The sequence below is a fragment of the Microcaecilia unicolor genome, chromosome 7 (genome assembly GCF_901765095.1).
Source record: "Microcaecilia unicolor chromosome 7, aMicUni1.1, whole genome shotgun sequence".
NCBI classification, from domain to species: Eukaryota; Metazoa; Chordata; class Amphibia; order Gymnophiona; family Siphonopidae; genus Microcaecilia; species Microcaecilia unicolor.
In genome coordinates, this window is record NC_044037.1 from 121,441,920 (window position 1) to 121,467,924 (window position 26,005).

The following is a 26,005-nucleotide window of genomic DNA, read 5'->3' on the forward strand; positions in this document are numbered from 1 at the left end:
CTTCATGTTCAGCCCTTTATCCATTGCCATTCCCTCCCTCCCCGGCCCAATCCCATCCAGCTTGCAAAAGTCTCCCAATTCCTCACTTTGAGTTCACTACAGGATCACAGTCTCTCCAACTTGGGCTGGCTCTGCAGAATGCCGGATGGGTACAATGGAGTTGCGGGTGAGGGGGTTGTGCAGCAGTAGCAGCACAGGCTGAGACTCTCAGACAGTCACAAGAATTCTGCAGGAATGGTCCCCTGGTTAACTGGTCCTCCAAGAAGGGCTGGCTCAGTACAGTATCAGGACCCAGACTTGTTTCCCTTCTTCTTCCCTCAGTGGTGAGCGTCATTGGGGTGGGGGGGGGGGGGCCTCAGTCACAGTCAGAACAGTGCGGAAATTGTTCTCCTCCTGCAGATCAGGCTCAGTTGGTCCTCCTTTGACTCCTCAAAGACTGGTTACATAGTCAGGCAAGGCTCGCTTCCCTTCTCAGCCAGTTGTGGTGTATGTCGTTCCCAGCCTCTCACTGTCACACGCAGTACACTATCGAGCACAAGACAAGTGAAATCCTGTTTCTGTTCTGGCCTGTCACTCTCAACTTTACTTGCTGGCTGTGACGACGATGACACATGCAGTGCACGCGACAGGAAATGGCAGGAGAAGGAGTTTCGTGCTGGCGCAGAAGGACTCACATGCACGCACCAGTACATCAAGTGACCTCTACTGGCATGTACGCGCATGTCTGCCGCTGCAACTGACTGATCTGCACCTGCCCTGCCAGAAACCTGGTAAATGAATCGCAAGCAAAATATCCGCCCGGACGCCTGACATTTCCCTCAAAAAGAGGGCATGCCTCGGGAAACCCGGACATATGGTAAACCTAACAAATATATCATCAACTCTATCATACCTGGTTGTTGTGGTTCCAGTTCACAGGTATGTGGTGAGGGCGTATGCAGAAGGCCTACGCTCCTTCCCTCTGGGCCTTCTTAATCTGAACTTCCCCAGCTGTAAAGGAGTGAAATACAAACAGGCTTATGCTACGACCTTTACGTACAAAAGCACACAGTTTTGGAATGCGTTACCCAAGACCTTGAAAACCATGAACAATCTAACCAGCTTCCGCAAAGCTTTGAAAACACACCTCTTCAACAAAGCCTACAAAAGTCATCCTTAATGAAACAAATCATTCCTTAAACCACCCAAGTACACCAAAAACACCTCTCACACGACCTTACCTAACACCTGTCCATCTAAATCCTCTTATACCTCAGCTTATGATCAACTGTATTTAAATAATGTATTGACTTTATCATAACCTTACTCTGTAAGCCATATTGAGCCTGCAAAAAAGTGGGAAAATGTGGGGTACAAATGCAATAAATAAATAAATAAATCCCACTCTGGCCCGCCATTTATAGTTCCTGGTTTTGGCTCCACCTCTTCCATCTCGCTTCCTCCCTGGGTAAGGACTAGGGGTTTTAAGGTGGCTTGCAGTACCTGAGGGATCCTTCTTAAGGATGAGGGGCAGTGTTCTCTATACTCTCTCACAGAGATATTAAAGGAAAAACTATGTTCTGAATTCACATCTTGGATATTTGTATTCAGAAAATGGCAGATATTTTCATATTCTATGTTATGGGCAAACTTTACTCCTAGCTAGGGTCCTATATTCAAACAGACTTATATGTATGGAGGGAAATTCTATAAAAGGGCACCTACATTTAGACATCTAAAAGGCAATTCTATAACAGGGCATCCATATATAGATGCCATTTGAGCGTGTAAGTGTACAGAATACTTTAGTATGCGCAGATGATTGTACATTTGTTTGTAAGTGGCAGCAAACCACCTAAAGCTATTGTGTAAGGGCTCGCATAGGTGATATATTTCATAAATGCAAAGGGGGCATTCGAATGGGCGGAGCATGGGTGGGGCTGCCACTGGTACACTACTTACATGCCCTTGCTGTACTTGAATATTATAAAGATTCCACAAAACTTACTGAAAATTTTTTGGAACAGAGGAAGGCTAGACAAACCTCAGGAACAATGCAGTTAAACTTTATTGTTTAAAATATGTGTAAAAGTAACATAAAATCAATGCTCAAAACAGTGTGTATAAAACAATACACAATGAAATAAATATACTAAAAATTCAATAACGTACACTAAAATAATGTCAGTGCTCAAGACTCAATCCGGCACCCTGTTTCGGCATGTAACATTCCTGCCTCAGGAGTCTACAATAAAAGCAAAAAGTAAAACAGTGGTAAAACATGAATATTCATGAGCATCAGTTAAATATATAAACTACAATTATCTAAAAAATATTTGAACAAATGAATCGTAAAATTATGTAAACAATTAAGGAAATTAAAAATAGAAAAATACATAAAATACTTTGTTCGGTTACCTTCTGGTTTTTATCAAATATTTTATGACAGCAGCCAGAGCCCATTTCTTCATCAGCACGAATTTTGTACTTTTTTATATATATGCTATATTTAGGGAAAGTATTTTTTTTAATTTATACAGGAAACAGTAACTTCCGATATGAGTCATGTTTTGTACTCCAGTATCAGGGAGTTCTCCTACTATCTTCCAAAGCTACTTATTTAAAGGTTCAAACAGTTCCCTGTTCTTACTATATGTTCTTATAGTTTCTGAACTATAATAACTTCCAGAATTTGGACATATTTAAGCATGCATGGGTCGCCAGCACTTATTCGGGTCCTGGACGATATTCAGCTAGGACCTGGATAAGACACTTATCAGGGTCCTGGCTAAATTTTGGCTGGGACCCCAATAAGGTGATCTATCACTAAGCTGCCTTAATCAGCTCATGCAGCAGTCCTTCTGACTTCCACTACCCTGTTACTGTCACCTTTCCCAGTTCTAGCCCCCCAGCTCTCCAATCTAATCTTTTATTCTCCCATCCCTCAATCTAATCTCTCCCGATCAAATTTCCCTACCCCAATCCCTTTGAAAAGCCCCTCCCCCAAACCAAGCCATACTCGCATGTTCTCAAGTAAACACTCCACCCGTCACCATTACCTGGAATTGATCACTGGTAGCCCAGTGGGCTGGGGTGGGAGTAGTCCCCTTCCTCTCCTGCCCCATCCAGCTCCAAATTCAGAATCATGGTGATGACTCCTAGCAGTAGTCTTGCGGTACTAGCGCTGGGAGGTCAGCTTTCTATTCAAGGGCATTTTGCCCTTATATGGAAATCTGACTATTAGCAGTAGTATTGCAAGACTATCTTAGAGGATTTCATTATTTCTAAAACCTGTAAAATTAGACTGGTCATTACTCCTGCCCGCTTTACTCTAGGTGACCAGGTAAGCCTTAAGGTAGGTCCAGGGAAACTACAGGGGGTGGGTGGGCCTTTGGAAGGGGGGATACTCTTGGGGAGGTCATTAGGAGAGAGCTCTTCTGTGGGGGCTTCGATAGGGGGATACATAGGTGTCCTCCACCCCGCCCCATGATATTCAGCCTGCTACCCAGTTAGCTAACCAAGTAAAATTAGGATAGCTTTTTTGCTGTCCTTACCTGATTAAGTAACTAAGTAATCAGCTGAATATCACCATTACCCAGTTTAATACTAGCTGTACCCCAAATCTGCCCCCAGAACACCTCAGCACTACCCAGATAGTGCCACTGCAGTTAGAGGGGATATTCATTGGCATTGTCTGGTACAGTTCTGCTGAATATCCCCAGATAGCTCGCTGACCATGGGTTAAGCGGGCAGGAGCCTCTCCCATTTGGTTAACTCGCTCTTAATAATTGGGCCTTTTAATTATACTTTCTTAAGCTGAGTCATTTGAAAAATGCAGTTAGGGGAGTAGTTTGTGCTGTCAAACACCAGTAAATGCCATTTTTCTGTACCCTTCAAAAACATTTAATTCCCTGAAAAATAAACACTTCCATTTAGAATTTATAAACCTATAAAATTAGAAGCCCTATTTATAGACAACAGGAGCCTGATAGTCACAGAAAGCTGCAAACCTAGGTTAGGTGCCTAAATTTGTCCTCTTTTTTTTTTTCAACAACTCAACCAGAAACCTTACTTTTTTTACTAAATAAAAAAAAAAAAACGAAATTATATAAAAAATATAAAAATAATTAAATAATGTGCTCAGTTTTTTTGGTGTGTTAAAGTGTCTCAAGGTTTTGAGAAGCATTTGCACACAGTTCTCACATCATCGCACGTCCTACCACCAGCCAGATATAAATGTTAAAATATATCATGATGAAAACAACTATCAGATGTTTAAAGTCACTTAGCTTGGGTGCTGGTGCGAGCAAAGCTGTAGATATTCACAAAGTATCTTCTCAAAACAGCGCCCCAGTCATCTTTCAGTCCATGGACGCTGATCTAAAGCAGAGGCTCCTATAACACCTTTTCTTCTCAATTCGTGTTATGTGAATTTCTAAATTCCCTGTTCCCAACATAGGCCATGTTTCGCCACTAAACTAGCGTCATCAGGGGAACTTAATTATTCAGCAAAAACAGGTCAGGAGTCCATCCAACCCGAAAAGAAACCAGCTTTTTTTTTTTCAGCCAAGCTTAGGAGCCTAAAGATGTCATTTTAGAAGGCTCACATGACTTTTATACATGTAAATTGCATGTTGCATGTGTAAAAGTCCTCCACATAAATAAATGAGAGAGAAAGAGAACAAAAGGGGGGATAGCCTGCATGGCGTAGCAGGTGTGACCCCTGTCACCTTTCTGGGTTGATTGGATGATCCATGCTGGTCTTCATTTACCATCATTTACGATATTACGATGTTGTATGCAAATAATGATTTTAGAAAAGCCTCTATTTACATCTGAAAAAAACACCACTGACACAGTTTGGAAGGGAGCATATGGTAGACAAGCCAGAAAAATGTGTGTATATTTCTGACTGTACAGTAGGAATACACATTCCCCCCCCCCCCCCCCCCCCTTGATATTCAAAATTATTTAACTGGCCAGGAACGGCTTCTGGACACTTAAATAGCAGTTATGCTCCTAATTACGGATATTCAGCATGAGATAACTGGTTATCTCCCGCTGAATATCCCGATTAATGACTAGCCGCTAACTGGATATATCGCATGACATATTATAATAGCCACTTAGTCATGGATATTCAGCACCAAACTGGCTATGTTGAGCAGTCAAAATAGGCTGCTTAAATAGCAGGCCTATCTTTGACCGCTAAAAAGTTAACCGGTTAGTGTTGAATATCGGCATAGCCAGTTAACTTTTTAGAGGCTAAAATAAACCCAGATATTCAATGCCGGTCACCAGATATGGCCCGGCATTGAATATCTGGGTTTAATGCCAGCTGTGGTCAGCAAACGCGCTACCCACTGTTGACTGAATATCGGGCCTGTTAACTTTAAAAAGATGGAAATCAGTTTTCACACCTGCACTGAGGCAGGTGTGCCACATAACTGGATCTGGGGTTTGCATCAGTGAATGAAGAGGCAGTTGTGCTTACCTCCTGATATTTGCATGCTCAGGTTGGAATTGCATGTGGGTATGCATGCACAAAATAATCAATGCACGCATATACACTAATTCTCACCAGCAAATACACGCACATAAATAGATAATCACACTGGTATACAGGATTATATTCGGCCTCTCACCAAGCTATATGACCAACCTAATAGACCTACCAATTCGAAACATAAGATCCTACCTTACCCTCCATTTCCCATCATTCAAAGACATCAGATACAAATTGACTCTCACAACAAGCTTCCCCTACATCAACGCCAAAACCTGGAACGCACTCCCCAAAATCCTGAAACGGAAAGAGAACTACCTAAACTTTCATAAACACCTAAAGGCCCACCTATTCAAAAAACACATCCCAGTTGAACCGACTTAACCACATAGAGAACTGAATGGATCCAACCAACCAACCAGACATAAGGAAACGGAGTAGGCTCAAGCTCGAGCCACAACCACTTCAACTTGCTTTGACCCTACCCTTCTCCCTAGCTAACCCCTACCATATAACATCCCACCACACTGAAACATCCCAAGGTATTTACCCTAAGGAACACCTCAATGAGAGACCTCCCTCAGACTCTTGCTGTTCCCCACTGAACTACTAACTGTACGCGACACATTGTAACCGCCCCATTTTACCATGTAAGCCACATTGAACCTGCCAGTTGGTGGGAAAATGTGGGGTAGAAATGCAATAAAATAAAATAAATATCTGCCTCAGAGTATCTCTAAATGTGTGTATCTACTATCCAGTGGGGTTATTCTAGAAAGCTTGTTGGCACAGGCATATGCTGTCTTTATGAAATAAGCACAACCATGTACCTGTGTGCCTTCACAGCCCTATTATAAAATTACCCTCTTTGCTGGCTGAATATTGCTCTTTTCCAGTGAACTAGAACGAGAGCTATTCAGCTGACGTGAGGCACTCAATATTAGACTTTTAAATAGGGGCAAATATATTCAAGCTTTGTAGTTCAGCATGGTAAATAAACACCATGAAAGTGATCAGAAATGATCCCTGTAGTTCAATTCATGGGTACAGCACAGGGGTTCTCAACCAGCCAATCACATTTTCAGGATATCAACAATGAATATGTGTGAGATAAATTTTCGAGATATCAACAATGAATATGCATGAGGTAAATTTTCAGTAATTCCATTGTATGTAAATCTATCCATTCATATTCATTGTGGGTATCTTAAAAACCTGACTGCCTACGTATAGCAGAATGTATTAAGGAAGCATTTTAGCATGGCTATTTCTGCTGTGTGCCCCAAATATATTTCATAGAATCATTCTGAATATCTTTTTCAACATTCTACATATTGCAACAATTGTAAATTGCCAAAACCTAAATATCTTGAGCTATTGTAGTGCTAGGGCTGTACCGAATATTTGGCTCCCTAGTGCCTCAAATGCATTATTTGTATTCAGTCGAATACAAATAGGACCAGATTTTATGTAAGGCACAGCGAGCAGCACATGTCAAGTTGTGTACATGACCAGTTTTACACACACTACTCAATTGAGTAACAAGCCAATCAGTTATAATTGACCAATAACAACCAATTATCAACACTAATTGACAATAAATGGAATTTACCCGTGCTTCTTTTTAGGCATATTCTAAAAAGAGGTTAGTGTAAATTCCAGTGCACGTAGCTGAAAAGAAAGCGCAGCCATGGGAGGAGTATGGGCATGTTGGGCGTTACTGGAATTTATACACATTGTTATAAAATTCGGGGGAATTTGCCTACATTTAGGCGTGGGTATTTACACCGGGTTTTTAGTGGCATAAATGGCTACGCTTAAATGTAGGTGCGTTCCCCGGACCTATACAGACGTTCAAATATTTGAAAAGTATTAATCCGCAAACAAACCTTTTCCGGAGGTGCGAAGGAGGTCGAACAAGAGGACATGAAATGAGATTGAAGGGTGGCAGACTCAAGAAAAATGTCAGGAAGTATTTTTTCACGGAGAGAGTAGTGGATGCTTGGAATGCCCTCCCGCGGGAGGTGGTGGAAATGAAAACGGTAACAGAATTCAAACATGCGTGGGACAAACATAAAGGAATCCTGTTCAGAAGGAATGGATCCTAAGGAGCTTAGCCGAGATTGGGTGGCAGAGCCGGTGGCGAGAGGCGGGGATAGTGCTGGGCAGACTTATACGGTCTGTGCCAGAGCCGGTGGTGGGAGGAGGGGCTGGTGGTTGGGAGGCGGGGATAGTGCTGGGCAGACTTGTGCCCTGAAAAGGACAGGTACAAATCAAGGTAAGGTATACACAAAAAGTAGCACATATGAGTTTATCTTGTTGGGCAGACTGGATGGACATGCAGGTCTTTTTCTGCCGTCATCTACTATGTTACTATATGTTACTATATGCGCTATTCTATACACTGTGCCTAACTTTAGGCATGTTATATAGAATAGCGCTAGGCGCGTTAATTGGACACATCTAAACTTTAGACGCCATTTACAGAATCTGGCCCATAAGGAATTCAGGGCACTAGGGAGCTGAATATTTAGTACAACTCTAAAATGAATCAAATCAAAAACAAAGATGTTGAGTCCAGCCCAAGAAGAGCAGCAGTAAAGGGAAGAGATTGTTACAAAAGAATAAATTCCAGCAAACGTCAATGTCTCTTTGCATCATCATTTTGTCCTCTCTTGTTCCCCCCCCCCCCCCCCCCCCCACTTCCCTTCTGTTTTCCCATATCTTTCCTTCTATTTGCTTCCCTCTTTTGTTGCATGTTTCTGTTTGATGCTTGCTCTCCATTCATCAATCTTGTTTTCTTTCATTCTGTTACTTTACCTCTTCTTCTATCTTTGACACTACCTCCATCTATTTCAAGGCCTCCCAAGTGGAACAGAGACTTATGAATGAGCTTCACACTCTACGGGAAGAAAACCGTGTTAAAAACTTGACCAGCACTGAGAATACAGCCCGCCTTCAGAGCCTCCAGGCAGAGGTAAGAGTACAGAGTGTATTCCATGCCTGTTAGAAAGGGGAGTACATAGGGCCTTTTTGGCTGGGCCTTGCATGGAAAAGGAGCCTCTATTTGGAAAGAAATGTTTAATTTTTTTGTAACTGAACACAACATTAAGGGACTCATTTTTGAAAGAGAAAAACATCTAAAAGTGACATAAAGCACATTTGGACATTTTTCTCAACCAAAACATCCAAATTGGTATGTTTGAAAAACATTTTCCAGATGTTTTCCTATGCAGTTCATCTGCAGTGCGTCCGGATCTCAAGTGGGCATGTTAAGAGTGGGATTTGGACGTTCCTAAAACCTGGACCTTTTTCAGACATAATGGAACAAAATGTCCAGGACAAAAACTAAGATGTTTTGAGCTAGACCTGTATGACTAAGCCACAAAAAAGTGTCCTAAATGACCAGATGACCACTTGAAGAATAAAGGAATGACCCCCCCTTACTCCCCCAGTGGTCACTGACCCCCTTCCACCCCCCAAAGATGTAAAAGAAACAATACATACCAGACTCTATGACAGCCTCAGATATCATAGCCAGTCCTTTTAGAACAGCAAGGAGTTCCCTGGGGTAGCCCAGTGTTCAGTGCAGTGCACTGTGGAAAAGGGGACTCAAGCCCATAATCCACTCTAACTGTTTCACTTGTGTTAGAAAGTGTGAGCCCTCCAAAACCTACCAAAAACCTACTGTACCTACATATAGGTGGCACCTGCAGCCATAAGGGCTATTGTAGTGGTGTATAGTTGGGTACAGTAGGTTTTTGGTGGGTTTTGGAGGGAGCAATGGTCAGATGTGTACCTGGGAGCTTTTAGGTGAAGTCCAATGCAGTGCCCCCTAGGGTACCTCACTGCTCTGCTGTGATGTGTGTGTAACCAGTCTACTAAAAATGCTGGCTCCCCCTACATCCCCATGGCATGATTTTGTGCATTTTTCACGTGGATTTTTTTTTTCCGAAAATGGACCAAAAAGATAAATGCACTGAGCACAAAACATCTAGCAAGTGGCCATTTAAAAAAAAAAAAAAAAAAAGATAGTGGTTTTGCTGTTTTGAAAATGGCTATATTTGCAATTCGGATTCTGGACGTTTTGAGCAAAATGTCCAAAGTCGGACTTAGATGTCATATTGAAAATGCCCCTCTAATTCAGCTACTGCATTTTTTTTACCTTAATTATAAACAAGTTTGTACGTCTACATCTAAAAATCTTCTTCAACTGCTTTGTGTCTGATTTTTTGTGTGTGATTTTTAGGCATCCAGGTCCTACTTTCCAGTGTCCCAGGCCTCTGTGATTCTCTGAAAGACCCTGATAAGGAAATGATTAAATGGTAGTTAGTTTAGCAAGAGCTTTGCACCCAGCAGACCTGTCTGTACCCTCTCAAAATGACTATCTCTTAGGGGCCCTTTTAATAAAGTGTGTTAAGATTTGCGATTAATGAGGCTTAACGCGGGATTTTCCCACATGTTAATTGCAAATCTAACATGGCACTATTTTACATTTTTTCCTCATTTTTATTTTGCAGGTCATGCACTAATGTCATTAGTGCGCAGTATGTGCCTAGAGTTAAAGTGAGAGCATTTACCACTTCCTATTTACCTATTTTCCTATTTAAGTGCTCCCATGCTAACTCTGCATTAGCCAGGTAATGCACATTAAGTATAACGCACTAACTACTACTACTACTTGACATTTCTAAAGCGCTACTAGGGTTACGCAGCGCTGTACAATTTAACGTAGAAGGACAGTCCCTGCTCAAAGGAGCTTACAATCTAAAGGATCTGGCTAAAGCATCCATGCACACTCTCCTCCCATACATCCTCTCACAAAAACATTTTTGAAAAATTACTAACATGTGGTTTAGCATGCACAAACAGGACAAATACTTCAAAAAGTTTTAACACATTTCTGCAGTAGCCCGTTTTGAAATGCTAATCACACAGTTTTTGACTGCTAATCCCACATCACTATCCACTGAGAAAAACAATAACAACTAAAGGTGCCAATAGATCAAAACAGTTGTCAAAGTCATCCTGAAATGGACCTTTCTTATACGTGGCATCTTTTGATGTGAATGGCCTCATTTCTGTCAGAAAACACCTAATAGTCAAAATATGCAAGGAAAATGAGGGTTCATTAGCGGCAGCAGCAGATGAATTCAGATACTTGTGGGTTGTGACTATCTACCAGCAGGTAAAGCTGGAGAGCGCTGATCTGCACTGTCTTATAGGACGGAATGCTCCTTGGCCACTCCGTATTCTCTGTCTCCAGCAGGCAGATGGATGGTCTCTCCCATGCTCCTGGCTTGATCTGGTGCTACCTCCTGTTCTGGGCCACAGTTCAGTGTAGCTTGGGGTGTGTGGCTGAGCAGTACTGCCTTTAGGGGGTACATCTGGTCCCCCGAGGTCCCTCCCCACCCTGTACCCCCCCCCCCCCCCCCCACACACCCTCTAGCTCTGCCTCCCTTCTCCTTCCTTACTAGCACAGCTTTTAAAAAAAAAAAGGCAGGTAGTGAGCAGTTTCATTCTGCTCCGCTTATTTTCTCTAGCTTGGTTGCCATAGGCTTTCTGGGTTTCCAGTTGCGGGCTTTGGAGGGGGTCCACCCCTGGAAGTATTTGAAGCAGCAATAGGTTCCTTCTGTGGGATTCCCGACGGCTGGCTCATTAGGTGAGTGTGCCGTTAAAGTCCTCCTACACATCAGGGCTGCAAGTTCTTTTCAGTAGTATTTAATGACTCCGAGACTGTTAAGCAATACTCCCGCTGTACTCAGAGAGCAGTGGCGGGACTGGGCCAGAAAAGCTGATGTCAGGGAGACCTGGGAACAATGAAGCCACAATGGTTTCTCATGCAGGGGAGGCGTGCAGTGCATCTTTTCTGGAGGTGGGCAGTTTGCTTGTGGCCATTTTGCTGCATGGTCTGGCACTGTACTGCATGTGTTGTCTGACCCAACCCTTCGGCAGACATTCCACCTTCGCTGTCCACAGCTTTGAGGGTTTCTGTTGGAGGAAGAAGGTTCTGAACCCTTCTCCCTGGAGGTTATCTTCTGTTAAAAAACAAAACCCAACAACAACAGACCAAAGAAAGAGTCAGGACACATTGCAAGCAGTGCCTTTTTAGGTCCCCTGTTTGCCCTGGAAGCTTTTGGACTCCTCAGTGCTTTTCAGTCCTTGGCTCCTACTCCAACGGGGTCCTCTGGGATCCAATGAGGGGGGGCTATGGGCTCCTCTTTCTCCTTCTCTCTGCAGGGAGCCAGTCAGGCTTGTCTGTTTCTTTCCTCCTGCAGGATGAAGAAGTGGTCAGGGGAGCTCTTCCTAAGGGTACCCAATGCTCTATTTGGCACCTCTGATCCTGCTACTGCAACCTCGTCTCTTCCTAAGATGGTTAATGCTAGACAGTCATCTGCTTCCTCTCTGGTGCAAGTGACTAGGCTGGGCTTCGTAGCAGCTCAGTGGTCTTCCAGATGCTACAGTTTGAGTGGCATGGGCAGGTTGCAATTTTCTTTCCCTCTGGTGGGTTTGGATTGTACTTCTGGTTCTGGAGGTGGTTAAATTCTGGTCCTCGTGTGGGAGCCAGCTAGCAGCCTCAGGGCAGTGCACTATGTGTGTCGGGTCCTATGAACGGGCCTGTGGCGAAATGGTGAACTTTCCAGCATATAAGAGTATTTTCATGAATGTATTTCTCTAGTTTGGCCAGCAGGTGGTGCATGTTTGTTTAAAGCTGTTACATAAAAAAATGATTGTTCCTTCTTTAGTCTAACATAGAGAGGAAGTAACCTGCAGTGAGGTGGCCAGCTACTTTTAAAAAATGTTGTTTTGGGCACTGATTGGCCAAGGAGCTCAAATTCAGCCAGGATGTACTGGCTTTTTCCCCAGTCTCAGCCAGGGAGAGGAGAGAGAAAGATCTCTTCACTGAGACCCTATGAGCAGTTATATTCTGTAACCTGTGAGCAGCTATTTTTCCTGTACTCCCCAGGCACTATCCAGGTAGAAACATAGAAACATGACGGCAAATAAGGGTCGTATGGCCCATCTAGTCTGCCCATCCTCAGTAACCACTAACTCCTCCTTTTCGTAAGAGATCCCATGTGTCTGTCCCACAGCTTCTTAAACTCTGACACAGTCTTCGTCTTCACGACCTCCGCCAGGAGGCCATTCCATGCATACACCACCCTTTCCGTGAAAGAGTATTTCTTCAGATATTTCCTCTTAACTTCATCTTATGCCCTCTCATGCAGAGGTTTCCTTTTGAAAAAGGCTCACCTCCCGTACATTAGCACCACTGAGGTATTTAAATGTCTCTATCATAGCCCCTTTCTCCCGCCTCTCTTTCACTGTATACATGTTGGGGTTCATGAGCCTATCCCTATATGTTTTATGACCGAGACCACTGACCAATTTTCTAGCCACCCTTTGAATCTATTCTATCCTGTTTATATCTTTCCATAAGTGCGGTCTCCAGAATTGCACACAGTATTCTAAATGAGGCCTCACCAGAGACTTGAATAGGGCACTGTCACCTCTTTTTTTCCTGCTGGTCATCCCTCTCCTTATGCACCCGAGCATCCTTCTGGCTTTGAGAGCCACCCAGTGGCGTACCTAGGGTAGTTGACACCCAGGGCCGGTCATTTTTTAACACCCCCCTCCAAAATCCAGTACTAGGCATACCAAGAATACAAAACACTCAGGACCTATAGAGCAATTCTACCATACCATAAGCAGTCATTTCCATGAGTCACACAAGGAAAAAGAAATCATCTTAAGCACTACAGTGAGCACTAGAACATCAATTCACCTATTGTAAAACAAAACCAGACAGATAGTACAGATCGTCAATCCTACACAGTCAATGCCAACTGAAAGTCATGTCTTTTTCACAAACACAGATACACCCTAATCCACTATAGAACAAGTAATCATAAACTTTCTATTTAGACAAAAATTAAACTGAACCCCCAAGATGCCAGACTCTGCATACAATGCAACACCACAGAAACAGAAAATGTCCCCTAGTACTGTGCAAAATATAAAGACAGCAGATGTAAATTTGAAAAAAACTAACAAATACCAATCACCACTTTACAAATTAACAAATAGAAATAAAACAAATATAGAAAATAAAATACCATTTTATTGGACTAATACATTTAGCTGTCAGAGGCCAAAACCTTCTTCCTCAGGTCAATACAGTATAGTGTGTTACAGTGTCCTAACCTGACCTGAGGAAGGGGGTTTTGTTCTCCGAAAGTTAGTCAAAATGTATTAAAATTAGTCCAGTAAAAAGATTACCTTATTTACATGTTCTATTATAAACATTTATTAACACAGCTACAATACTACTTTATCCTAAAGCAAAAAAAATAAAAATATATATTTTATTTACAGTTTGTTGTCTCTGGTTTCTGCTTTCCTCATCTTCTTTTCACTGTCTTCCTTCCATCCAGCATCTGTCTTTTCGTTCTTTCTCTGCCATCCAGTGTCTGCCCTCTCTGCTGTCCCCTCCATCCAATGTCTGCCCTCTCTCCCTGCCCCTTCCATTCACTGTCTGCCCTCTCTCTCTCCCCCTTCCATTCACTGTCTGCCCTCCCTCTCCCCCCCATCCATCCAGGGTTTGCCCTCCCTCACCTCCCCATCCATCCAGGGTCTGCCCTCCCCTCTCCCCCCCCAATCTATCCAGGGTCTGCCCTCCCTCCCCCCCCCCCCCATCCATCCATCCATCCATCGTCTGTCCCCTCTCTCTCTCTCTGCCCCTTTTTTCAGCCCCCAGTTCCAGCCCTCTTATCCCACCTGCCCCTAGTTCTAGCCCCAGCCCACATCTCCCACTTGCCCCCCCTTTTCAGCCCCACTATCCCACCAGTCCGCAGTTTCAGGCCCAGCCCTTTTCTCTCACCAGTCCCGAGCTTCAGCCCTAGCCACTTCTCCCTGTCCCCTTTTCAGCCCCCAGTCCCCCCAGTTTCAGCCCCTGCCCCTTTTCAGCCTCCAGTTCCAGTACTAGCCCCCTTATCCCACCAACCCTCCTTTTCAGCCCCCAGTTCCAGCTCCCTTCATCCACAAGGCATTAGGGACCCCTTTTCAGCCCCAGACCCATTTTCCCACCAGCCCCAGGCATGGCTCCCATTTTCTCACATGGCCCCTTCCCCACCCCCCTTCTCCCCACCCGTCCCCTTCTCCCCTCTTCTCCCATCTGAGACCCCCACCCCCCCTTCTCCCCACCCCAGTCCCCTTCTCGCATCTGAGACCCCCACCCCCTTCTCCCATCTGAGATCCCCCTCCCCAGCCCAGTCCCCTTCTCCCCTCTTCTCCTATCTGAGGCCCCCCCTCCCCAGACCCCTTCTCCCATCTGAAAACCCTCTCCCCAGTCCTCCTCTCCCATCTAAGCCCCCCCAACTCGACCCACCTACCACCTTCGTTGAGTGACAACAGCCCTCGTCTCCTGCCTCCATCCTGTGCCTTTAAAGAAAAATCTGAAAAGCGGCATGGCAGGCAGCGCTTCGCGTCTGCCCTGCCTGCTTGTAAAAGAAAGCGGCAAATCTCCTGGTCGACATCGCGGGACCCAGTGAGGGAAGACCCGACGCGACGTCGCAATGTCGACGAGATTTGCCGCTTTCTTTTACAAGCAGGCAGGGCATACGCAAACCGCTGCCTGCCATGCGCTTTTAAAGGGCTGACTGCAGTCTGCAGCGCCAACGGAGCACCCCCCCACCCACTGACACCCGGGGCGGACCGCCCCCACCGCCCCCCCCCCCTTAGTACGCCACTGGAGCCACCTTGTCAACCTGTTTGGCCACCTTAAGGTCATCAAACACAATCACCCCCAAGTCCTGCTCTTCTTTCATACACAGAAGCACTTCACCCCCTATACTGTACCGTTCCCTCTTAGTTGCCAGTTTTATTAGTTGCCAATTTTTGGACCATTCTTCAAGCTTCGCCAGCTCCTTCCTCATGCTATCCACACTCTCCGGGGTGTCCACCCTATTACAGAGTTAAGTACATAAAGTATTGCCAAACTGGGAAAGACCAAAGGTCCATCAAGCCCAGCATCCTGTTTCCAACAGTGGCCAATCCAGGCCACAAATACTTGGCAAGATCCCAAAAAAGTACAAAACATTTTATGCTGCTAATCCCAGAAATAAGCAGTGAATTTTCCCCAAGTCCATTTTAATAATGGTCTATGGACTTTACCTTTAGGAAGCCGTCCAAACCTTTTTTTAAAGCCCGCTAAGCTAACTGCCTTTACCACATTCTCTGGCAACAAATTCCAGAGTTTAATTACACGTTGAGTGAAGAAAAACTTTCTCCGATTCATTTTAAATTTACTACTTTGTAACCTCATTGCATGCCCCCTAGTCCTAGTATTTTTGGAAAGAGTAAACATACGCTTCATGTCTATCCGTTCCAGTCCTCATTATTTTATAGATCTCTATCATATCTCCCCTCAGCCGTCTTTTCTCCAAGCTGAAGAGCCATAAGTACATACATAAGTACATAAGTATTGCCATAATGGGAAAGACCAAAGGTCCATCAAGCCCAGCATCCTGTTTCCAACAGTGGCCAATCCAGATCACAAATACCTGGCAAGATCCCAAAAAAGTACAAAACATTTTATACTGCTTATCCTAGAAATAGTGGATTTTCCCCAAGTCCATTTAATAACGGTCTATGGACTTTTCCTTTAGGAAGCTGTCCAAACCTTTTTTAAAGTCCGCTAAGCTAACCACCTTTACCACATTCTCTGGCAACGAATTCCAGAGTTTAATTACACGTTAAGTGAAGAAACATTTTCTCCAATTCGTTTTAAATTTACTATATTGTAGCTTCATCACATGCCCCCTAGTCCTAGTATTTTTGGAAAGCATGAACAGACGCTTCACATCTACCCGTTCAACTCCACTCATTATTTTATAGACCTGTATCATATCTCCCCTCAGCCACCTTTTCTCCAAGCTGAAGAGCCCTAGCCGCTTTAGCCTTTCCTCATTGGGAAGTCGTCCCATCCCCTTTGTCATTTTCGTCGCCCTTCTCTGCACCTTTTCTAATTCCACTATATCTTTTTTGAGATACGGCGACCAGAATTGAACACAATATTCAAGGTGTGGTCGCACCATGGAGCGATGCAAAGGCATTATAACCTCCTCATTTTTGTTTTCCATTCCTTTCCTAATAATACCTAACATTCTATTTGCTTTCTTAGCCGCAGCAGCACACTGAGCAGAAGGTTTCAACGTATCATCGACGACGACACCTAGATCCCTTTCTTGGTCCGTGACTCCTAACATGGAACCTTGCATGATGTAGCTATAATTCGGGTTCCTCTTTCCCACATGCATCACTTTGCACTTGCTCACATTAAAAGCCCTAGCTGCTTTAGCCTTTCCTCATAGGGAAGTCGTCCCATCCCCTTTATCATTTTCGTCTCCCTTCTCTGCACCTTTTCTAATTCCACTATATCTTTTTTGAGATACCGTGACCAGAATTGAACACAATATTCGAGGTGCAGTCACACTATGGAGCGATACAAAGGCATTATAACCTCCTTATTTTTGTTTTCCATTCCTTTCCTAATAATACCTAACATTCTATTTGCTTTCTTAGCCACCGCAGCACACTGAGCAGAAGGTTTCAACGTATCATCAATGACGACACCTAGATCCCTTTCCTGGTCAGTGACTCCTAACAAGTAGCCTTGCATTACGTAGTTATAATTTGGTATCATCCGCAAAGAGACAAACCTTACCAGACATACCTTCCGTATTATCACTCACAAAGATGTTAAAAAGAGCCAGCCCAAGGGCTGACCCCTGCAATACTCCACTTGTAACATCTGAAGTTAGTGGTAAATGGAGTTTTCCTCAGAGCAAACTCTATTTACCACTAACCTCTGTCTCCTCCCACTTAACCAGTTTTTAACCCAGTCAGTCACTTTAGGTCCCATTCAGTTTACTTATCAGTCGCCTGTGCAGAACACTGTCAAAGTCTTTGCTAAAATCTAAGTATACCACATCTAGTGCTCCTCCCACATCCAATTATTTGGTCACCCAGTCAAAGAAGTCAATTAGATTTGTCTGACAAGATCTGCCTCTAGTGAAACCATGCTGCCTCGGGTCCTGCAGTCCATTCATTTCAAGAAAACTCACAATCCTTTGCTTTAAAAGCATTTCCATTAGTTTACTCACCATTGAGGTCAGACTGAGTAGTCTGTAATTTGCAACCTCCTCCTTGCTTCCGTTTTATACAGAGGGGCCACATCCACCCTTCTCAGGTCCTCTGGGACCACCCGATTCTAGGGATTGTAAGCTCTGTCGAGCAGGGACTGTCTCTTCATGTTCAAGTGTACAGCGCTGCGTACGTCTAGTAGCGCTTTAGAAATGATAAGTAGTAGTAGTAGTATCTAGGGTTTCTGCATTCTTTCCCTTTCAATTAGACCCCATTGGGTTCCCTCAGTTTTTTGACAGCGGGCAGTTAAATCAATACAAAATACAGCAGCTCCACTCTAGCAATTTCCCTCTTCAGTGGTGGAAGTTTGTGTTGCCCAGTCTCTATTGATTTTGACAGGGGAAGCTCTTTCCTGGTTTTGTTTTAGGCATCTTTCACAGGGAGTTTAGTGTACTGTTTGCCTTAGTGCACTGGCTCCATGTTTTTTTTTTTCGGAGGGCTTTTGCATCATTCCCTTTTTTTTTTTTTTGGAGGCTAGTACACATTTCCCATTGCTTTCCTGGTCTTCATGGTACCCATGGATGGTGCTTTGAGACACAGGTAGTTATACTGAGGTGGCTGGCTTCCAACCTGAGGGTCACAGGTTTAAGGCTGATTTGTCTATTCTGTTAGACTCTGTAGTCCTCTGCTCTATTTCTCCTGGAGCATAATTTGCTTCTCTCTCCCATGTTTCTGGCTTTGGTGAGCAGCTTGTGGCATGGTTGGGACAGCTAACTCTACACTACTTGGCTAAAGGTTAACTCTGGTGCTTTTCCATAGCGGTTCTGGTCTCTGTTATTGCACACTGGCACTAGTCTAGCCTATTTCATGCCAGCTCCAGTCACCATTGTATCGGCAGCACTTCTAGCTTTATGCTGTAGTGTCTGCACCTGCTTCTCTTGCACGTTTGCACTTTTTACATTATTGGGAAGCTAGCGCTTTTGCAGAGCTGTGTCATTGTAGGGGCATAGGTTACTGTTTCATGCAACCAGCTCAGGGTAGGCAGGAGGATCCAGCTTGTTGTCGAGGGTGCGCACTGGAACCAACTCCAACCAACACCATATTCTCCTACATCCTCTAGCTCAGGCTTTCGGCCATGCTAGGGAGGTCCATGCGCATAATTGTCTGCAGCTCGTTCTAATGCACAGCCTCGTCAGTCCATTCTTGCACTGTCAGCTGGGTGATGGCTCTAACTTAGGCTTTGGATAGCTGATGTGGCTTCTTGGTCATCTTTTGAAAGCTCCCTTTTGGAGGTACACTTTGGAGAAGATCTAGTGTATGTGGTTAGAAACTCGGGGGAGTCCATCTTGGGCATTGCCAGGAGACGAGCCTCAGGCTTCTTTTCAGTGCTCTCTGTATCATCGTTGGTTTTGTGTGGCTCCATGCTACAGGCCAGACTAGTCTAACTTTCAAGGTTTCCAATTCTTTCAAGACGAGCCTTCTTTCATGCTGATGGGAAGGACTCTGCCTCAGCTCTGGGTCTCCCTATGCCCTCTGCACTTCCCATGATGGGGTCTCTATTTACTCCTCAGGTTTCGTAATAGCAGGCCATCTCCCCAGGTTCCATGCGGGGTAGACACATATTACCTCAGACCAATGTGTCTCGGCCATGCTACAGCCAGGTTCCAAACTGGAGTTACATAGTAACATAGTAAATGACGGCAGATAAAGACCTGTACGGTCCATCTAGTCTGCCCTCATTCTGCCCATTCTGCCCAGTTCTCTCATTCCCTTTTTAACCTTTTTCTTGAGATTGCCATGCAAGCTCAACTCCCATGTCCAGCGGTTTAGCCTCCTGACTAACGTTTCTTCATTTAGACACAGTAGAGGCTGTCCTCAGTTGTGATTGGGGAATGGGAGGTGATTCCATTTCGAAGGTAACATAGTAGATGACAGCAGATAAAGACCAGTTCCAAAGAAGGGAGATTCCTTCCACCTGGGGTTGATCTTCAAAAGAGCCAACAGAGTGTTAAAGGTTCTTCATTTCACAGTGGGACCATTGCAGTCTGTAATGGTTTTAGTCCAGGAGGGAGGATATTTTCATTTTCCTGTTTCACCTCCCCACAGAAGATTTCTGTGCTTTGCACTCCTTGGAGAGCATTGTCACTTTCTGACATTCCTTTCCATTTCACCATGGACATTTTTAAGGATCCTGGTAGTAGTGGCAGCCTTCCTTCTTCAAGATGGATTACAAGTTCTTCCATTCCTTGCGGTTCTTTGATTAGTGACTCTTCCTGTCAAATGAGCCTTTTCATGTCATCCAAGGTGGTTACTCTTTTTCAGTCCTTCGGATAGGTATTCAGTTTCATCAAGGTCAGTTGTTTCCAACACAAATCTTGGAGTACCTGGGCGTGATATTTGCCTTAGGCTTAGTTCAGACGTTTCTTCTTGTTGCTCAGTAGCAAAGTTTCACACCAGTCTGTTTCTCATCCCAGATCAGATTCCGGGGTCTGGGACTATGCCCTATTGGGCATTTTTCTATAGGCCAGAGTCCACATCAGTCCACTTCAGCAGTCCTTTCTCGGCCGTTCATTTCCATCTCTCTTGGACCCTCCAGGCCAAACCACCTCGACTGGTGGATTTTACGTTGTCTTTCAGAGAGCTCTCTCTGCAGGCGGCTATCAGCAGCTTTTCTGCTGCTTGGTCATGCCTTCACTGGGTGCCACAAGTTTCAGATTCTTTCTGGGAGCCTAATGGTCAGCCTACTCCTGCAGTGCCAAATGTGGAGACAGGGCTAATATATTTGGCAGATTACTTGTAGGCCTTGCTTCGGGTGTTGGCCAAGCAGATGTCTTTGGCAATCGCAGCCAGTCATTTGCCATGGTTGTGCCATTGGGCAGCAGTGGCAGCTTCAAGATGCAGTTAGTTCTGCTCTCTTTTTAGGGTGAGCAATTGTTTGGTGAGGACCTGGCGGAGTGGGTGAAAGCTCTGGGTGAATCTGCAACTCGGCATCTTTCTGGGGACATGTCTTCACATTTTTTCCAGTTGGGTCAGCTCGCTCTCGTTACAAATGCCACATGCTATCATCCGGGGCAGCTTAGTTTTAATCAGAGATCCAAGTAGCAGTTCAAGCAGGGTTTCGGAACTCCAGCATCATCCTGTCAAGATCCCCCAAGTTTCTCCTGAGGGAGTGACCATGTGCTCTGTCCTGTCTTTTGTTTCTCAGGTGGTTTCTACCTTTCATCTCTCTCACCCTTGATGCTTGGGACCTCATCAAGGTCATGTGGCTTTCAAGTCAGATTGTTCGCAGGGTCAAGGAGGTTATCGCGTCCGCAGATTGACTAGCGGGTAAACCACTTCAGGCCAAATTCCGGGTGTATTCTGTCCAAGCTGTCACAGCTTTCTGGGCAGAAGCCCATCTGTTCTCCCTGGATGAAAGATATATATATATATATATATATTTATTTATTTATTGCATTGTATCCCACATTTTCCCACTGTATGGCAGGTTCAAGGTGGCTTACATATTGCTAAAAAAGCGGTTACAAAAATTTAGATTTGTAGAAGTCTAGTACATAATGCAGAAGTACAATAAATGCTTAGTTTGATATATTAGCATATTGTGAGAGAGGTTAATATTATTGTTTTCCATTTCTGAACTTTTTGTGATGTATGCTGGTGTGGGATTAGGCAGATCCAGGGGGGAAAGACTTCTTGAAAAGATGTGTTTTCAAGTTTTTTCTGAATTGTAGGTAGTTTTCTGTGAGTTTCAGGTCTTTGGATAGTGAGTTCCAAAGTTGTGTGCCTGTAAAGGGGAGGTTGGTGGCATGTGAGGATTTGTATTTTATACCTTTGCAATTGGGGTAATGAAGGGTTAGGTAGGTTCTTGCTGCTCTCAGCACATATCTTAATGGTAGATTGATATATTCCATCATGTAATCTGGTGTGAGTCCGTAGATGGTTCTGTGGAGTATTGTGCATATTTTGAATGTTATGCGAGCGTTAATAGGAAGCTAATGTAAGCTTCTTAGGAGGGGCTTTGTGCTTTCGAAGCGTGTTTTTCTGAAGATGAGTCTGGCAGCCGTCTTTTGTGCTGTCTGTAGTTTTCTTATGATTTAATCTTTGCAGCCAACATAAATACTATTGCAGTAGTCTACTAGGTTAGCACCATGGTTTGGATCATGTTGCGGAATGAATCCCTGTGAAAGTAAGGTTTTATACATTTGAGCTTCCACATAGTGTGGAACATTTTTTTGGTCGTGTTCTTAGCTTGGCTTTCTAGCATTAGGTTGTGGTCAATTGTTATGCCTAAGATTTTCCAGTGGTCTGAGATTGGGAGGGATGAACCCTGTGCGTTAATTGCCGAGGGAGGAACATTATTGTATTGGGACGAGAGAAAGAGACATTGGGTTTTATCTCTATTGAGTTTTAACTTGAATGCCAATGCCCAGGATTCCATGATGTTCATGCTGTTTATTATTTCCTTGGTGATTTCTGTGGGGTTTTGTTTGAAGAGAATATAGACGGTCATGTCATCTGTGTAGAGAAATGGATTGAGGCGTTGTTTGGATAGAGATTTAGCCAGTGGTGTCATCATTAGGTTGAATAATATAGGTGAGAGCAGTGATCCTTGTGGTACTCCACATTCCACTTTCCAAGGTGGAGATATATCTGAGTTTGATTTGACTTGGTATGTTCTGGATGTCAGAAATCCCTTGATCTAGGAGAGTACTTTTCCTGTAATTCCTTTCTTGTCGAGGATTCTCAGTAGTATGTGGTGGTCGACCATATCGAATGCGCTTGATAGGTCAAATTGGAGTAGGAGGATGTTTTTACCCCTTGCTATTTCCTGCTTGAATCTGGTCAGGAGTGTGGTTAGTATTGTTTTTTGTACTGTGCTAAGGTCTGAAGCCAGTTTGAGATTCGTGCAATATGTTGAAATCAGTGAGGTATTCTGTTAGTTGTTTGGCGACTATGCCTTCTGTCAATTTGGTTGTTAGGGGTATGGATGCTATCGGCCTATAATTTGAGGTGCCTTCTACTTTTTTTTGGTGTCTTTTGGGGTGGGAGTTTTGGGGTGTCCTGTGGAAATAGACCTTTTTTGAATAGATAATTAAGGTGGTCTGTGAGTTCTGTAACGTATTGATTAGCGTTTTTTTTCATTATATAGTTGGAGCAGGTGTCTAATTGGCAGAGGGCGGAGGAGAGTTTTCTGAGTGCATGAGCTATTATTTCGGTGCTTAGATGAGTGAAGTTATTCCAAATACGGTCTGCCGGGTATTTCCTTGGGTTCGGATCTAGTTCATTTATGAATGTTTCTGGATTAATATTTCCCTGATGCTTGTTCTTGTGTAGATTGGTAATTCAAAGTATTTGGCAAGATTGTCTGCATTTGGGAGGTTTGCATTTGGTGTAGTTACCGTTTTGATGTTAAGTAGTTGTTTATTAGTTTGTATAATTTCTTTGTGTCTTTGTACATAAGTACATAAGTAATGCCACACTGGGAAAAGACCAAGGGTCCATCGAGCCCAGCATCCTGTCCATGACAGCGGCCAATCCAGGCCAAGGGCACCTGGCAAGCTTCCCAAACGTACAGACATTCTATACATGTTATTCCTGGAATTTTGGAGTTTTCCAAGTCCGTTTAGTAGCGGTTTATGGACTTGTCCTTTAGGAAACCGTCCAACCCCTTTTTAAACTCTGCTAAGCTAACCGCCTTCACCACTTTCTCCGGCAACGAATTCCAGAGTTTAATTACACGTTGGGTGAAGAAACATTTTCTCCGATTTGTTTTAAATTTACCACACTGTAGTTTCATCGCATGCCCCCTACTCCTAGAATTTTTGGAAAGCGTGAACAGACGCTTCACATCCACCTGTTCCACTCCACTCATTATTTTATATACCTCTATCATGTCTCCCCTCAGCCGTCTCTTCTCCAAGCTGTATAGCCCTAGCCTCCTTAGTCTTTCTTCATAGGGAAGTCGTCCCATCCCCGCTATCATTTTAGTCGCCCTTCGCTGCACCTTTTCCAATTCCACTATATCTTTCTTGAGATGCGGCGACCAGAATTGAACACAATACTCAAGGTGCGGTCGCACCATGGAGCGATACAACGGCATTATAACATCCTCACACCTGTTTTCCATACTTTTCCTGATAATACCCAACATTCTATTCGCTTTCTTAGCCGCAGCAGCACACTGAGCAGAAGGTTTCAGTGTGTTATCGACGACGACACCCAGATCCCTTTCTTGGTCCGTAACTCCTAACGTGGAACCTTGCATGACGTAGCTATAATTCGGGTTCTTTTTTCCCACATGCATCACCTTGCACTTGCTCACATTAAACATCATCTGCCATTTAGCCGCCCAGTCTCCCAGTCTCGTAAGGTCCTCTTGTAATTTTTCACAATCCTGTCGCGATTTAACGACTTTGAATAACTTTGTGTCATCAGCAAATTTAATTACCTCGCTAGTTACTCCCATCTCTAAATCATTTATAAATATATTAAAAAGCAGCGGTCCTAGCACGGACCCCTGAGGAACCCCACTAACTACCCTTCTCCATTGTGAATACTGCCCATTTAACCCCACTCTCTGTTTCCTATCATTCAACCAGTTTTTAATCCACAATAGGACATTTCCTCCTATCCCATGACCCTCCAATTTCCTCTGTAGCCTTTCATGAGGTACCTTGTCAAACGCCTTTTGAAAATCCAGATACACAATATCAACCGACTCCCCTTTGTCCACATGTTTGTTCACTCCTTCAAAGAATTGAAGTAAATTGGTCAGGCAAGATTTCCCCACACAAAAGCCATGCTGACTTGGTCTCAGTAATCCATGTCCTCGGATGTGCTCTGTAATTTTGTTTTTGATAATAGCCTCTACCATTTTCCCCGGCACCGACGTCAGACTCACCGGTCTATAATTTCCCGGATCTCCCCTGGAGCCTTTTTTAAAAATGGGCGTTACATTGGCCACCCTCCAATCTTCCGGTACCACGCTCGATTTTAAGGATAAGTTGCATATCACTAGCAGTAGCTCCGCAAGCTCATTTTTCAGTTCTATGTAATCTGTGCTTATTTGTTCTCTATAGAAGTTTCTTTTGGATTGTCTTATTTTATATTTGTATTTTGTTTGACTTTCTTTCCAGGCCTTTAGTGATTGTTCATTTTTGTTTTTTTTCCAGTTTTGTTCTAATTTTCTAGTTTGCATTTTTAGAATTTTTAGTTCTTCATTAAACCAGAGTATTTATTGAGTTTTTGTGCTGATTTTGTACGTATGGGTGCAATTTTGTTGAGAATTTTGTTGCATCATTCGTCCCAAACAGTGAAGAAGTCAGTTGAATCAGTTTTTGGTGCCCAGTTGTTATCGTATATTTTCTTGCCAAAATATTTTGGGGTCTATTTTACCTCTTGTTTTATATAAGGCCCATTGATGCATTTAGGTAAGACCTTTCTTTTTCCAGCATAAGGTCATAGTTAATTTAAAATGGTCAGACCGCTTTTCCATTGCTGTTCCATTACCGAAAAGGTTCGATCACTGGATAGTTTGTATCAGTGCATGGCCTTTTATGTGTGTGGGGTTGACTTGTGGCCAGTGGAAGTCCTACATTTGTAAGAATTTGCATTCTAGTGTGTCATTTGAGGTTGTGTCATCTAAGTGAAGGTTTATATCTCCTATTATTATTACGTTAGAATTTGCGAGGCATGTGTTTGATATAAAGTCCATGAGAGTTGGTTGGGTATCTTTCCAATTTCCTGGTGGTCAATATAATATGATGCAAGTCAGGTGAGCTGGGAGGGATTTGTTTTGTAACCTGATTGTGGCGATTTCAAGTTGTTTATTGTTAAGGTTTCCGTTTTGTTTATTACTGATCTAACATTTATATATCCTGTTTGGATCTGTGTAAAGGTTTCGTCTAAGGCAGGTATTAATGGAATATTTATTAGTTGATGTGTGATCGATGTGTTGGCTGTGTATGGGTTCTTTTCACCTATTTTCTGTTTGTGTTTGTGTAATGATGGTTTTTCATGGTAAGGTCTGGTTTCGATCTGATGACAGTAGTTTAATCTGTTCGTCCTATGTTGGGAGTGTATTATGGGGATGATATTCTGCTCTTCTTGGGATAGGGCATCTGTTGTATGTTTTAGGGCCAGGATGTATAATCCTAGGATTAGTTTTGTATGGTTCATTTTTATTTTTTTATGAATTATGATTTATGGCCAGTCCTGGTCTGTGACACTGAGGTTGGGGAGAGGTCTTTCTTGCATATCTTCTACAGACACTACTGTTTGGATGTCTCTACTCGGTCGGCTGCATCCTATAGAGTGTCTGTGCTGTCCGCGGGAGCTTCAAATTCCCACCCTACTTCAGGACTGCTTTGCTACATC

The 26,005-nt window shown here is 43.7% G+C and overlaps 1 protein-coding gene across 1 annotated transcript in view; it reads left to right on the forward strand.

Moving 5' to 3' along the window:
• BICDL2 (BICD family like cargo adaptor 2) overlaps positions 1-26,005 on the forward strand; it is a 300,101-nt gene that overhangs the window by 174,721 nt on the left and 99,375 nt on the right. Inside the window, exon 4 of the mRNA XM_030210010.1 lies at positions 8,346-8,462. Coding sequence (XP_030065870.1) covers positions 8,346-8,462 — 117 coding nt within the window. The remainder of the gene's footprint in view (positions 1-8,345; positions 8,463-26,005) is intronic.